This window comes from Ursus maritimus, unplaced genomic scaffold (assembly GCF_017311325.1).
Source record: "Ursus maritimus isolate PB19 unplaced genomic scaffold, ASM1731132v1 scaffold_16, whole genome shotgun sequence".
NCBI lineage: Eukaryota > Metazoa > Chordata > Mammalia > Carnivora > Ursidae > Ursus > Ursus maritimus.
Window position 1 is genome coordinate 341,170 of NW_024424008.1, and position 13,377 is coordinate 354,546.

The 13,377-nt window shown below is 39.1% G+C and overlaps 2 protein-coding genes across 2 annotated transcripts; both read left to right on the forward strand.

The window, feature by feature from the left end:
* The first annotated feature begins 647 nt into the window (after positions 1 to 647).
* LOC103681214 (olfactory receptor 51H1-like) lies at positions 648 to 1,582 on the forward strand. The gene is given in 2 exon segments (XM_008710746.2): positions 648 to 699; positions 702 to 1,582. Coding segments are annotated over 2 exon segments (933 nt in total).
* A 7,219-nt stretch (positions 1,583 to 8,801) lies between these two features.
* On the forward strand, positions 8,802 to 9,803 carry LOC103681166 (olfactory receptor 51T1). Its single transcript, XM_008710697.1, has one exon. It carries the CDS (start codon positions 8,802 to 8,804, stop codon positions 9,801 to 9,803), a length of 1,002 nt encoding a protein of 333 aa, XP_008708919.1.
* Positions 9,804 to 13,377: the final 3,574 nt, after the last annotated feature.

A 13,377-nucleotide genomic window follows, 5' to 3' on the forward strand; every position in this document is an offset into this window, starting at 1 on the left:
GTAACTTCTCCCTCCATCACCTGCTGCAAGCTCAGGTCCTTTTAGTACCCACACACTCCCAGGAATGCAGAAGGTTAGAGCTTTACAGTTCTAGAAGAGTATCTTTCTTCCTCTGTCCCACATCATGCAGGCGGAAAAATTGAGTCCCAACGAGCATAATGTCTAAATCACCACAATTTAAGATCACAGTCAAGATACAGACACATACACACATCTGCATATCTGTGTTTAAGAACAACCTTTATGTCACATTTTTGCTCGCTTACACGTCCTTTCTGGTTATTGGCATCAGTGTTCATTACCCACATAAATGTACAATATAAAATTCTTCCTTAGCAGGGAAGCAAATCAGCTAACTCCTTGTTGTTTCTGGATGAATCTCCCCACTGGGTGCAGGCGTTGATTGAAGTGTTTCATTTTTCTTCCTCCTAAGTGTATTTTTGCATGTGATGGTCACTGATTTATTGCCCTCATGGGGTAGGACAATCAGTTTCTCTATCAGGTTGTGAATATAAATGTATTAGAATAATATTTAAGTCACTCCTTCTTATGGCTACTATCTCAATACTTATAGCCACTGATTCTAACTGAAGCTGTTTGACTTAATGAATTCTTCTCTTTTTGCCCGGTCAGACCTTCATTCCACTATGTTACCATTCAACCAAACTACTGATAGCCACCAGACCTTCACCTTGACTGGGAGAAAGACTTATGGATGGCCTTGCCCCTCTGCCTTCTTTACAGTACCACGTTCTTAGGTAATGTCATCATCCTTGTTGTCATCAAGGTTGAGCGAAGTCTCCATGAACCTATGTATTATTTTCTGGCTATGCTAGCTGCCACTGACCTCAGCCTTTCACTTTCTTCCATGCCCACCATGATTAGTGTTCACTGGTTCAACTGGCGCTCAATCACCCTTGATGCCTGCATCACTCAGATGTTCTTTATCCATACCTTTGGGGGAGTGGAATCAGGTGTTCTGGTTGCCATGGCCTTTGATCGTTTTGTGGCTATTCGCTTCCCTTTGCACTATGCTACCATTCTCACTCATGGAGTCATCGGCAAGATTGGAGCAATAGTCCTGCTACGAAGTGTGGGTGCAGTGCTCCCTGTACCTTTTCTCATCAAAAGGCTACCTTTCTGCCACTCCAATATCCTTTCCCATGCATACTGCCTCCATCAGGATGCCATGAGGCTTGCCTGCGCTGACACCCGTGTCAATAGCATCTATGGCCTGCTGGCTGTGATCTTCATCATTGTACTGGATGCCTTGATCCTTTTGATTTCTTACTTTCTAATCCTTCAGGCAGTACTGGGCATTGCTTCCCGAGAACAGAGACTCAAGGCTCTCAACACCTGCTTCTCTCATGTCTGTGCAGTATTGCTCTTCTATGTGCCTCTCATTGGCATGACTCTGATTCACCGCTTTGGGAAGCACTTGTCACCAATAGTACACACTCTTATGGCCAATGTCTACCTGCTACTCCCACCTGTGCTCAATCCTGTTGTATACAGTGTTAGGACCAAGCAGATCCGGCAGCGGATTGTCCGAGTGTTCTGTGGGGACAGGATTGGCCCTTAATGGCATCTATGTGTTCTGTGCAGATGCAATCAAGTGATGGAAGAGTATCAAATGTAGCATTGTCCAATAGAATTTCCTGAAGTGATGGAAATGTTCTAAATCTCTGTTGTTTAATGCAATAACCACTAGCTACACATACTATTGAACACTTTAAACTTTGATAGTACAGACAAGGAACTGAATATTTAAGTTTTACTTTATTTTAATTAATTGAAATATAAATGTAAATAGTCACATGTAGCTAAAAGCTACTATATTGAATAGTATAAATCTAATGGGTTATAATATACCTTTGCATAATGATTTTGATGAAAGCAATAATCAATCTTAGGTGGCTTGATAGATATGAATTCTTCTTAAAATGGTATATAACAGCTTATCAACATTTTTTTGTTTTATTTCTTTAAGTTATCTCTACATGCTTGTGGGGCTTAAAGTCATGACCCCAAGATCGAGAGTCACACGCTCTTGCAACTGAGCCAGCTAGGCACCCCACAGCTTATCAGCGTTTATATACAATAAAATTCAGTCTTTTTAGTATACGGTTCTAATCAACTTTTGACAAATGCATAGAGTCAGGTAACCACCAGTGACATCAAGATATAGAAAAACTATATCACTGTTCAAAATTCCCTCATGTTACCCCTTTGTATCCATCCCCAATCCCTGACAAGCACTCATTTGTTCTCCACGCCTGCAATTCTCTTTTTTGAGTGTCGTGGACCCTGCACTGTGTAGTCTCCCATGTCTGGCTTCTTAGCGCGATACAGGTGAGGTTCATGCATGTTGTGGTGTGTATTTCTTAGCGTGATACAGGTGAGGTTCATGCATGTTGTGGTGTGTATTTCTTAGCATGATACAGGTGAGGTTCATTCATGTTGTGGTGTGTATTTCTTAGCGCAATACAGGTGAGGTTCATGCATGTTGTGGTGTGTATTGCTTAGCGCAATACAGGTGAGGTTCATGCGTGTTGTGGTGTGTATTTCTTAGCGGGATACAGGTGAGGTTCATGCATGTTGTGGTGTGTATTTCTTAGCGCGATACAGGTGAGGTTCATGCATGTTGTGGTGTGTATTGCTAGTTTATTCCTTTTTATTGCTGAGCACTGTTTGATTGTATGTCATTAACAATTTTTTCAAGAAAAATCCCCAGGTTGTTTTTGCTCCATTATAGTCACTCTGGGATTCAACGCTGAACATAGGACATTTCTGTTCTTTTACATTTTGTGTTTATTTATATGTTCTTTGAGTATTTTTTATAAAAATAAGGCGTGTATGTTCAATAGCCTGGAAGCAAGAGAGAAAAAGTTTAAAAAGAAAGTGGCGGGTAAAGTATGAGAGCAAGGTGCACTCAATAAGCTGGAAGAATAGGATCCCCTGCATATATGTTAGATTTCAATTTCAACTTCATTTTTGTCCAAAAAGCTTTTCTGACATGCCTTTTGTACTTATGTTCCAGTTTCTCATGCTGTACCATAACTTACTAATAGTATATCTTCCCTGCTAGTCTATATACTTTTTAAGAACAGGGACCCTTTTAACTTTATTTCGGTGTTTCCCAAGTACTTAATGTAGTTCAGAACATATGATGGACACTCAATATATATATTTTTTGAATAACAAATGAGTGAAAACTGTACTTGATCAAGATTGATTTCATGCTTCCAAATGTCTTTGTTTCATTTAATATTAGTAAGTCTCATTTGAGATTTCCAGAGTCATTCATTTTTGCTGCTGGGAACCAGTAGAAAGGGATGGTATTTACATGTAAATAGGAACATTACTTACTGTATAACTTTATGGAGCTACTTAATCTCTTCAGATACTCGTTGGAATAGATATCTTCCTCAGTGTGCCCAATAAAGATATAAGAGTATGGACCGGAAAATGTTTCAAGGAGAATTAAAAAGTCAGGGATTATTATATATGGTGGGAATTATTAATTCACGGCCTACTATGGAGAGGTAGATTCTGTTCAAAATGAGGCTTAAACCAAATGTGGGCATGCAGTTGGGAAGCCAGCAATCTGTAGAATGGATAGATTGAGGACCATGTATTACAACCGTATTTTCTGAAAATATAGTGGAAGCAGTTGACCGTAGGAGGCAATATAGCACAGAGTAAGAACTTTAGAGTAGGATAGACATGGACTTGAATGCCAGCTCTGTAACTTGCTAACTTTTAGATGGGTAAAGTTATTCAAAATCTCTGAGTTTCAATTTTCTCATCTATGAAACAATGGAGAATAACACTTAACCTGTAAACTTGATAATGAATAAATACAGCAATGCATTTAAAGGGTATAGTGCAATTTTTAGCATGTATCATGACTTCATCAAGTGCTAGTTTAATTATGCTTAGAAGGGTAGGTGGGCTGCAAATGTGACTCATGGAATAGGTTGACTTCTTAGGAGGGGCTCCTGAGTAAGAGGAGAGACATGGGACTGGCCAGGGCACAATGAGACCTGTTAGGAATAGTATATATTGGAGGACTTATGTGCACTCTTCTGATCCTACTCTGACATTCAGGGAGCCTCCCTGGCTGAGAGTCTGTAGCCTAAGGCAGGGTGAAGAGGAATGGTTGTAGTTATCGGACCTAAGCAGGCAGTTTTGGAAGATACCCATTACTGTCAGCCCCCAGGGCCAGGACTGTGTTTACAGCTCCTGATATATGGAGTTTGCCTGGGCCTGGGAGCAGGGTTTGAAGCTGTCAGGGAGATGCGTCTGAGCTGTTATAAAGGAACATGTTCTTATGGGTCCCATAATTCTTGCTCCACACAGTACACTCACTAATAAAGATAGCTCCCTGTTGCCTGGTGACTCCACTAATTTTTCTATAAAGCCCCCACTCTTGGGAGCAGATTTAGTCCTTGCTCAGTGATGGGACTGAAGAGAAGTTGGTGGTGTTTTCTGCTGATGTGAACAGGTAAGAAGCATGTGTAAATGGAAAGGGATGGGAAGTAAAGGAATTAAGGAGTGAGAAATGCTAGGAGAAAGAGGGAAGGAGCAATGAATGATGGGAGCTACATGTCAGCTCGGGTGAAGAAATGGAGGGGTGTGATAGAGCCTGGATAAAACTGAGATAGGGAGACAGAGGACAGAAGGAAACAGAAGGATAAAGAGAAAAGGAGATAAGACTCAGAATTCTCTTCCTGTGGACAAGATTGTTCGGCGGTCAGCAAATCTTACTAATTGAAGCTTCCTATTATTCCAGATCCTACTTAAGTAGCTAGCATTGAGAGAAGAAAAACAAGAATGCCCAAACTTTTGAGGAACTCACCTTCCAGGCAGATAAAGAAGATTACATCTGCTTATATAAATGACTAACTAATGTCAGCCATGCCTCAATATTAAGAATCAAGCGAAAGGTCCAAGCATGAAGTGATGAAGCGAAGCAGAGGCGAAATTTCTGGTTAACGTAGGCTGGAGCTGTCCGGGCAGGTTCCATATTGTGAAGAGAATAGATTTCAGTGTTGAGAAATGACCAGAAGGTTTGGGATTGGTAAATAACATGGATTGATTTTTACCATTATTGATGCCTGAAAGCAGAGATATTGACCTGTGGATCACTAAATTATTGAGTTGGGTGGATCTTATCCAAGTCATTTAATCTAGGCTTTTGTATATGAATTGGTAGACATTACCTTCTGGCCAGTCATATGGAGAAATGAAAATAGAAAGCACTAGCCTGTTCTTCTGGTTAGTGGACAGTGCAGAAAAAACCTTGATGAACTGAGGCACTGAACTTTATCCTACAACTGGTTCTAGAGTATATTAGCTCACTGAACCAGAGAGAAAGCCCTCTTCTCCTTCTCCTGTCCACATATCTACATTCCATAGGAAATACGTTCTCCAGCAGCAAAATGAGCCACTGTCTCCTCTCCTTCTACCCCCTCACATCATCCAGTATCATCTTTTTGTCCTTTATGAGATACAATTCAAAGAACAGAAGATAACTGGGTACCTGCTTTGTGGTCACCTTATCTCTAGATTACTCTTCCATTCCAAAACTCCTCTCTACATACACCAGCACATAGAGATACACACAATATAAACATATAAATGTTCACATACATTTCTAAACACACATGGATGCCCCAAATATTCTTCTTTAAATAAGCCATGAGGACATTGTTTTCTCTTTTACTGATTTCTCATCTCTATTGCTCCTCTAAATCATATATACATATATGTATATATATATACAACAGAGTATAAACAATTCTTATATTTTAAAAGACAGAAATCACATTGTCCAACTATTCAACTTCTCTCATAAGCTCAGCTTCTCTAAATGGTTTATGGTTTAATGAAAAATAATAGACCTTAGAGTTAATAGATCTGGTTTTGAATTTTGAATCTGTATCTGTTTTACCTTTGATCTATTGTTTTATCTTGCTAGGCCAATTTCCTTTCTTTAAAATAGGAGAAAAACATCTATATCCATTTTTCCTGAGATTATATGAAATTATATATAAGATGGCTGGTAAATGCTGACGTATACAGAGGATCTTAATTCATCTCCTTTCTTCTTAACCTACCCTTCTTCTTCCAATCAGGGAGAGGCTATTACTCTCCTTAGTCTCCCTGGTGGCTAGGGGAAATGATTTCCCTCGGGTTCCTCCTTCCCTCAAAACTTCCAGGCTCAATATATATTTCTCTCACCTATTCTTTATCCATATCTCTATCATCTGTCATTCATTTATCCACCCATCAATACATCTAATGTAAATTAGATTATTTGAGTTTTTATCATGTACCAATCACTAAGCTTATCTCTAGAGAAAATACAAAGATGAACACATATGTTTTATATTACCAGAGAGCCAGCATTCTAGAGGGAGAAAGAAATGTGATCAAGCAATAGAATTTGAGTGCTATATTAAAAAAATTTATATGTAAAGTCCTATTGAAGGAGAGTCGATAGGTTGAGTGATTTGGTGTTGCAGAGAGATTCTTGGATGGTTATCACAGAGGAGATTCACTCTTTTTTAGAAAAAAATTGAACAGTGGCTTTATTAGGTGAATGATTGAAAACATTCAACATTAAATTCAATTTACTTCACATTAATGTTTGCAAATACATTATTAGCAATTCTTAAATATTTCAAATCAACCAACCTAAGGACGGAAGGCATGCTTATAAGTCTTCTGAAGTGATGAGAAGACTGAAAGGAGCCTAGGACTTGAGTCCAGGTCTCTAACCACCCTTGCCATGGGTCACACTTACGATATTTCTGGCAGGATCAGGAAGGGGTCAGCACTCTCAACCTTGAAGTACCCTCATATGAGTTTACCAGTGATGACATAATGGTTGTTGATTAGAGATTCACTCTTAATATCTGTGTTCATCAGGTTGAGGAGAAGAAGAATGAAACAGAAATCTCAACAGCCTTCTGTTTTCCTGTCTGGCTAGTCTCCCCTTATGTCCCCATGTGGTAATAGCCCTTCATTCATATTTTGCATTGGCTTCTCACACTCTTTATTCCACAGAGTTGAGGGAGTTTTGAATGCAGATACTGTTCTTTATTCACTTCTGTTTCCCTGGCCATCAGGAGTAACTGACATTAAAATAATCATTTAGAGTCTAAATGGCTGACATAACTCAGAATGTTTGTAATACATATTTCATTTGGCATTAGTTTTCCTGATTCTTAGTGTTTTTTTCCAACCATGTATAATATAATAATATTAAATATTATAGCAGAAAAAGCAACTAGTCTTTTTTTTCCCCCTTTGGAGTAACAAGTGGTCCTTTCTGTCACCATCTTCAGTAGCCTCGAAGAGGGGGAGAAAATAACCAACAATCCCTTATATTTATGTTTATATAGCAACTTACAGGGCCTAGTACTAGCAAATTCCTTGCATCCACTCCTATACAAGATAGAAAACCCACACACTGAAAAATAAGAATACTTATGGCTGGCCATATCCACACAACACATGGGCTGAGTATATCATTCCTTGCTAGCTCTTCATTGATGATTAAATGCCATACATACAGATTTTAAAATCAGCGATGATGACACCGGCACTCAGTGAACAAGTCCTAAATAGAATTGCAATGGTCATCTTAAATACAGATTCCAGACTCTGCCTCCTTTATAACAATCTCTCTCTTTTCTATGCAGCTGCCATTCTATGTACTTTCTCACTCAGTGAACTACTTGATGTTCCAATATGTGATGTCACCTCAGCCTTCCATGTCCTGGAGTGATTCCCTTTTAGTTATTAGTCCCTACTTCCATCCCACCCGTGCTTTTTAAAAAGTCATTCATCACATATTGCTGAGTGCTTCCCATGAATTTCATGTGGGAGTTTTGTCTAGGCTTACCTACTTTGCCTAGATTAAGATGCCTGAAATCATGTATTCTCGAATACTGTTTGGAATTTTTCACAGAATTCATTAGAGCAGTCTACTCACAGTGAGTTGGTCCAAAGTCACATGCTAAATATCCATGGAAAGGAGTAGAAACAAGTATCCCAAGATGTAAGATGAAGAAAAGAAGATGTAGACCTAGTTATTTCAGGAGACCTGGAAAAGTACACAGAGAAACAGAATTAGAAAACAAGATAAATTCAAGTCCCATACACATGTGGAATGGGGAAGGGAGAAATTATAGGGACTATTCCACCATAGGAAAAGGAGCAAAGAAACTCTGATACCAAAAGGAGACTTCTAATAGAGTCTACTAGGAGGGTGTGGTTGATGATAGAGGTACAAGAATACCTCTGGATACAATATCCCAGACCTGCTTCTAGCAAGGACATTATGGAGTATGCTATCACGCATGCCCAGTGGCTCTCGTGTGCTTGTCCATTGTTTCTTAAGCAATTTATACAGCTTGGAGACTTAATGCAAAGACCCGTCAGTTGTAATTGTGGTTGTTGTTGTTTTGTTGGTGTGTCTGCATGTGTATGACATAAGCCTATATGCATTTCCTACTTCAAGCCGCAGGACTAGTCTGGGCAGTAGGGTGGGGATGAGCCTAAAGAGATTGATGGTTATAGTTGGGAGAGGGTAGAGGAAGAAAAATGGGGCCAGGTTCTGACAAGAAAAATTCAAGATACTGTGGAGTTATGCGCTAGGTACCATAACTGGACTGGGGGCTTTGAATATAGAGAAACCACTGTGTAATTTGGGAAGAGTTTAAAAAAGAGTTAGAGCTTGAAAAAAGGATCAGTATGATAAACACTGTCCTTATGTCTCTCATTTCAGGATGTGTTCTCAATCCACCATGGTAATTTTCAATAACACCACATCATCTTCGCCAAACTTCCTACTCACTGCATTTCCTGGGTTGGAAATTGCTCACGTCTGGATCTCCATCCCTGTCTGCTGTCTCTACATCATTGCTCTCTTGGGAAACAGCATGATTCTGTTTGTCATCATCGTTGAGAGGAGTCTCCACAAGCCCATGTACTATTTCCTCTCCATGCTGTCAACTGTTGATCTATGTCTGACCATCTCAACCCTTCCCACTGTACTTGGGGTTCTCTGGTTTCATGCCCGGGAGATTAGCTTGAAAGCTTGCCTCATTCAAATGTTCTTTGTGCATGGCTTCTCCTTCCTGGAGTCCTCAGTGCTGGTAGCCATGGCCTTTGACCGCTTTATGGCTATCTGTAACCCACTGAAGTATGCCATTGTCTTCACAGACATGATAATCTTGGTGATTGGACTGGTCATCTGCCTGCGGCAAGTTATTTTCATCTTTCCCATGGTTCTAGCCTTGAAGAATGTATCTTTCCATTCAGGCAAAGAGCTTTCCCACCCATTTTGCTACCATCCTGATATGATCAAATACACATATTCCAACCCCTGGATCAGCAATTTTTTGGGTATGTTTCTTCAGCTCTACCTGACTGGCACTGACTTACTGTTCATTCTTTTCTCCTACATTCTGATTCTCCGAACCGTCTTGAGCATCGTGGCCCCTAAGAAGCAGCAAAAAGCTCTGAGCACTTGCGTCTGTCACATCTGTGCTGTCACTGTTTTCTATGTGCCAATGATCAGCCTGTCCTTTACACACCGCCTTCTCAGCTCCACCCCAAGAGTGGTCTGTAGCATCCTGGCCAATGTTTACTTGCTCTTACCTCCTGTACTGAACCCTATCATTTACAGCTTGAAGACCAAGACGATCCGCCGGGCTATGCTCCGGCTGCTCCAATTTAAGGGCTCAGGGGGCCCCAGTGTGAGAGGTCGTAGAGGACGGTGGGATTGAAGGGGAGATAAATTGTGTTTAAGCAGGAAATGGATTTGGGTCTGTGCCATCCTCAGACATTTTGGTCACTAAGGCAGTTTCAACTAAACCATTGGAGCTGAAAGAGGAGAATACTCTTCCCCTAAACTTACTGAAGAGTTAAAACAAAACAACAAAAACACAACACTACAGTTCAAAACCAAATTAATTGTGCTTGCCCCGCAAACATTTAAAACAATTACAAGGAACTCCTGTGCACACTAAAAACACAATAAGATAATTTTATTCTAGTTGAACGTTTTAATTATCTGCTTAAAAATGATAATTCTTAGACCAAAAATAAATGACTATAATTTTATGTCTGCATTCAGATGACCAAAAATCATTTATTTCTGTGGTCAAATTTCCCAAGGGGCATCACAGATGTTTCCTTGACCTGGTAAATGAAAGAGTTACCTGTTTGCAAGGACATTCACATTGCAATTTGTAATTTAAAACTCTAGGGAATTCTTGCACACTGGTTTCAGTTCCTAGAGTCACCTCTAGGGAGCCCCATCTCCCTCCAGATGCACTCCCTGAACCTCTATCTTTTCTTGACTCCTCTTTCTCCTTTGTAAAAATAGAAGCGGTTACAGAACTAATTGCTACTTGTTATACCTCCAGTGAGTCCAATATCTAAAGTCATATATTGACTTTCGTGGATTTTTCCCGTTGTCTAGATATTCTAATTACAGTTCTGATTCTGTTTCCATAGCCCTTCTTCCATGTTGTCTCTGCCTGAGGACGGTGCCTTTTTTCTCTTGTTTTACCCTTGTTTCTTGGGTAGTTAATTTTTTACCTAGCTGTTGGGCTTCTTGACCTTCCGTGGTTTACTTGTCATTGTAGAATTGCACAGTGACTTTGATGCTTCTTAGTAGGAAATCTTTGGATTACCTTTCTTAGCAATATTTGTTTTGTCAAGAAGTAACCTCACTAGAGAGTTGATGGGCTTTGGGGGAATTCTCCTGTTTTCTTTTACGTAGAGTTATGAAACTTTGTCCCACTCAGGATAATTCATGTCTCAGCACAGGAAACCAAGCACCTGTCTCCTCTCCTGAGCACAGGAGATCTAAGCCACCTGTCTCCTCTCCCCCTATCAATTTCCTACTCCTGGCAGACAGGAAATACCACTTCCAAACTCTGGTGTATTTGCCTTGGCCTATTGTTCAGCTCAAGCACTGACAATATTGTGACTCTGCTTTGCCCAAACCAAGAGATACCAGTCTCTGATCAACCTGGGCAGAGGAGACATGCCGGACCACACCCTACCCTAACCATCCAGACTTTTCTTCATCAGTTCTTACCAATGGCTCTTTAATTGCTTCTTTGGAAGACTTTCTAAAAGTTTTTCTTTGTAGATCCCAACTCCATTTACAATTCATGAATTTAAAAACATCTGGGAAAACACTTTTAAAAAAAAAATTCCTGTTTGGGGCCAAAACTCATTGGCAGTAAAAGCTAACATAAACTGATACGAATGTGTTTATAGTCATTACTTATTACACATTGAATGAATATCTGCACATTTCACTTCAGAAATACAGCTGTGCTTGAATACAGGGTAATGCCTCCAGGGTTTAGGGCCTTTTTAGAGTATAGCAAATTCTGAATTCCAAGAGTTTTAGTTAAACAGTTGTAGAAATGTGCAAGCATTCCTCCAGCTTTCTGATGGTCAATATTTAAGGCAGTCTGCTGCGTGTGTGTTCATCGTTTATCATTCCAAATGTGCTTTTCATATCTGGCTCAAAAGGCAACTCGCCTGCTCAATACCAAAAACACTTTCATCAGTGTTCTTCATCCCCATAGCAATTGTTAATAGGACATGAATTTGTGTTTTGTTGTTATTTCAAGGAATGCATTTAATATATTTGGAGGTTGTCCTGATTATAAATGTCATCTCTGATTATAAATGTCTGCTTATAAATGTATAATTATACAAACCTATATATACTATATATAATTAAAATTTTGTGATTAAAAAGATAACAGAAATCATTCATAATCCTAATAATGAGAGATTTTATGATATATAACTGAATCTTTTTCTAGTAGCCTACATATTTGCACACACATACTTTTTTCTTTTTCTTTTTCTTTTTTTTTAAAGATTTTATTTATTTATTTATTTAACAGAGAGAGGGACAGCCAGCAAGAAAGGGAACACAGGCAGGGGGAGTGGGAGAGGAAGAAGCAGGCTCCCAGCAAGCAGGGAGCCTGATGTGGGGCTCGATTCCAGGACCCCGGGATCATGCCCTGGGCTGAAGGCAGAAGCTTAATGACTGAGCCACCCAGGCGCCCCCCACATACTTTTTTTCTTAAGATTTATTTTTTTTTTTATTTGAGAGAGAGTGTGTGCAGGGGGCAGGGGTAGAGGGAGGAGGAGGGGGAATCCTCAAGTAGATTTCCTGTTGAGCATGGAGTCTAACTCAGGGCTTGATCCCAGGACCCTGAGATCATGACCTGAGCCAAAATCAAGAGTTGAATTCTCAACTGACTGAGCCAGCCAGGCGCCCCTGCACACACATATATTTATAAACTGGGATAGTAGTGTATACTCAAATGTAAATCTTACTTATTTGCTTGATATTATTTACCATTTTCTATTAATAATATATCAGATTTTTATATTAGACTTTACTTCCCCTAGGAAGCTCTCTCCTTTGATTCTCCGCTAAAATGGGCAAGTTACCAGTCTTTTGTTTGCTTTCTTATATGTGTCTTAAACTCACCATACTTCGCTCAGTGAATTTAATTATTTATTTACTTGATCTCCCCACCACCAGACTGTAAGCTTGATAGCAAGTCTAAATTTAAGTTTCAGTTAATCCTTAACATCTAATACAATGCTTAGCAAATGCCACTTAGTTGTCAATGCTGTGTTGCATAGGTGAACAATATTTAGTACTATTTGTATATCATGGTTTATGTTATATTTATTACTTAATATTTCAGTAGTTTACAGTATTTTTATCATAGACAATAATCCTTGATATACATTATAAGTAAATATTTGGTCACACCTCTGATTATGTTCTTAGATTCCTAGAATGTGAATTATTAAATCTAGAAAGAAGCAAAATAACAGTTAGTCTGGTGTAGTACATGAGGTTGTAGGCTCTAGAAATGTACTATCTGGGTTTAGATTCAAGATCCTAACACTTTATAGTTCTGGGTTTTTGGAAAAATTGTTTAACTTCTCAGAGCTGTAGCTTCTTAATCCATGAAGCAGGGAGGAAGTAATAAAATCTACCTTCCCACGTTCTTGCCAAAGTTAATTGAGTTTATACAAGGAAGTAGATAGACCAATATCTGGTACCTGGTGAACTTTGGATTATACTGTATGTTAATTAACTGGAATTTAAACAGAAACTTGAAAAAACTTATCTTTGTACTTAATTCTTAATTTATCTTAGTTTATTTTTGTGTGTAATAAAAGATCACATGCAAACATGGTTTCTAAAATAGGTTGTCATTTTTTCTGCCACTATTATTTGAATAATCTATTTCCAATAAGGTTCTGATATTATTTGATTATATATTATTTTCATATCATTTA

What these genes read in the sequence shown, in the direction of transcription:
- LOC103681166 (XM_008710697.1), top strand. Translation starts at nt 8,802, where the DNA reads ATGTGTTCTCAATCCACCATGGTAATTTTCAATAACACCACATCATCT.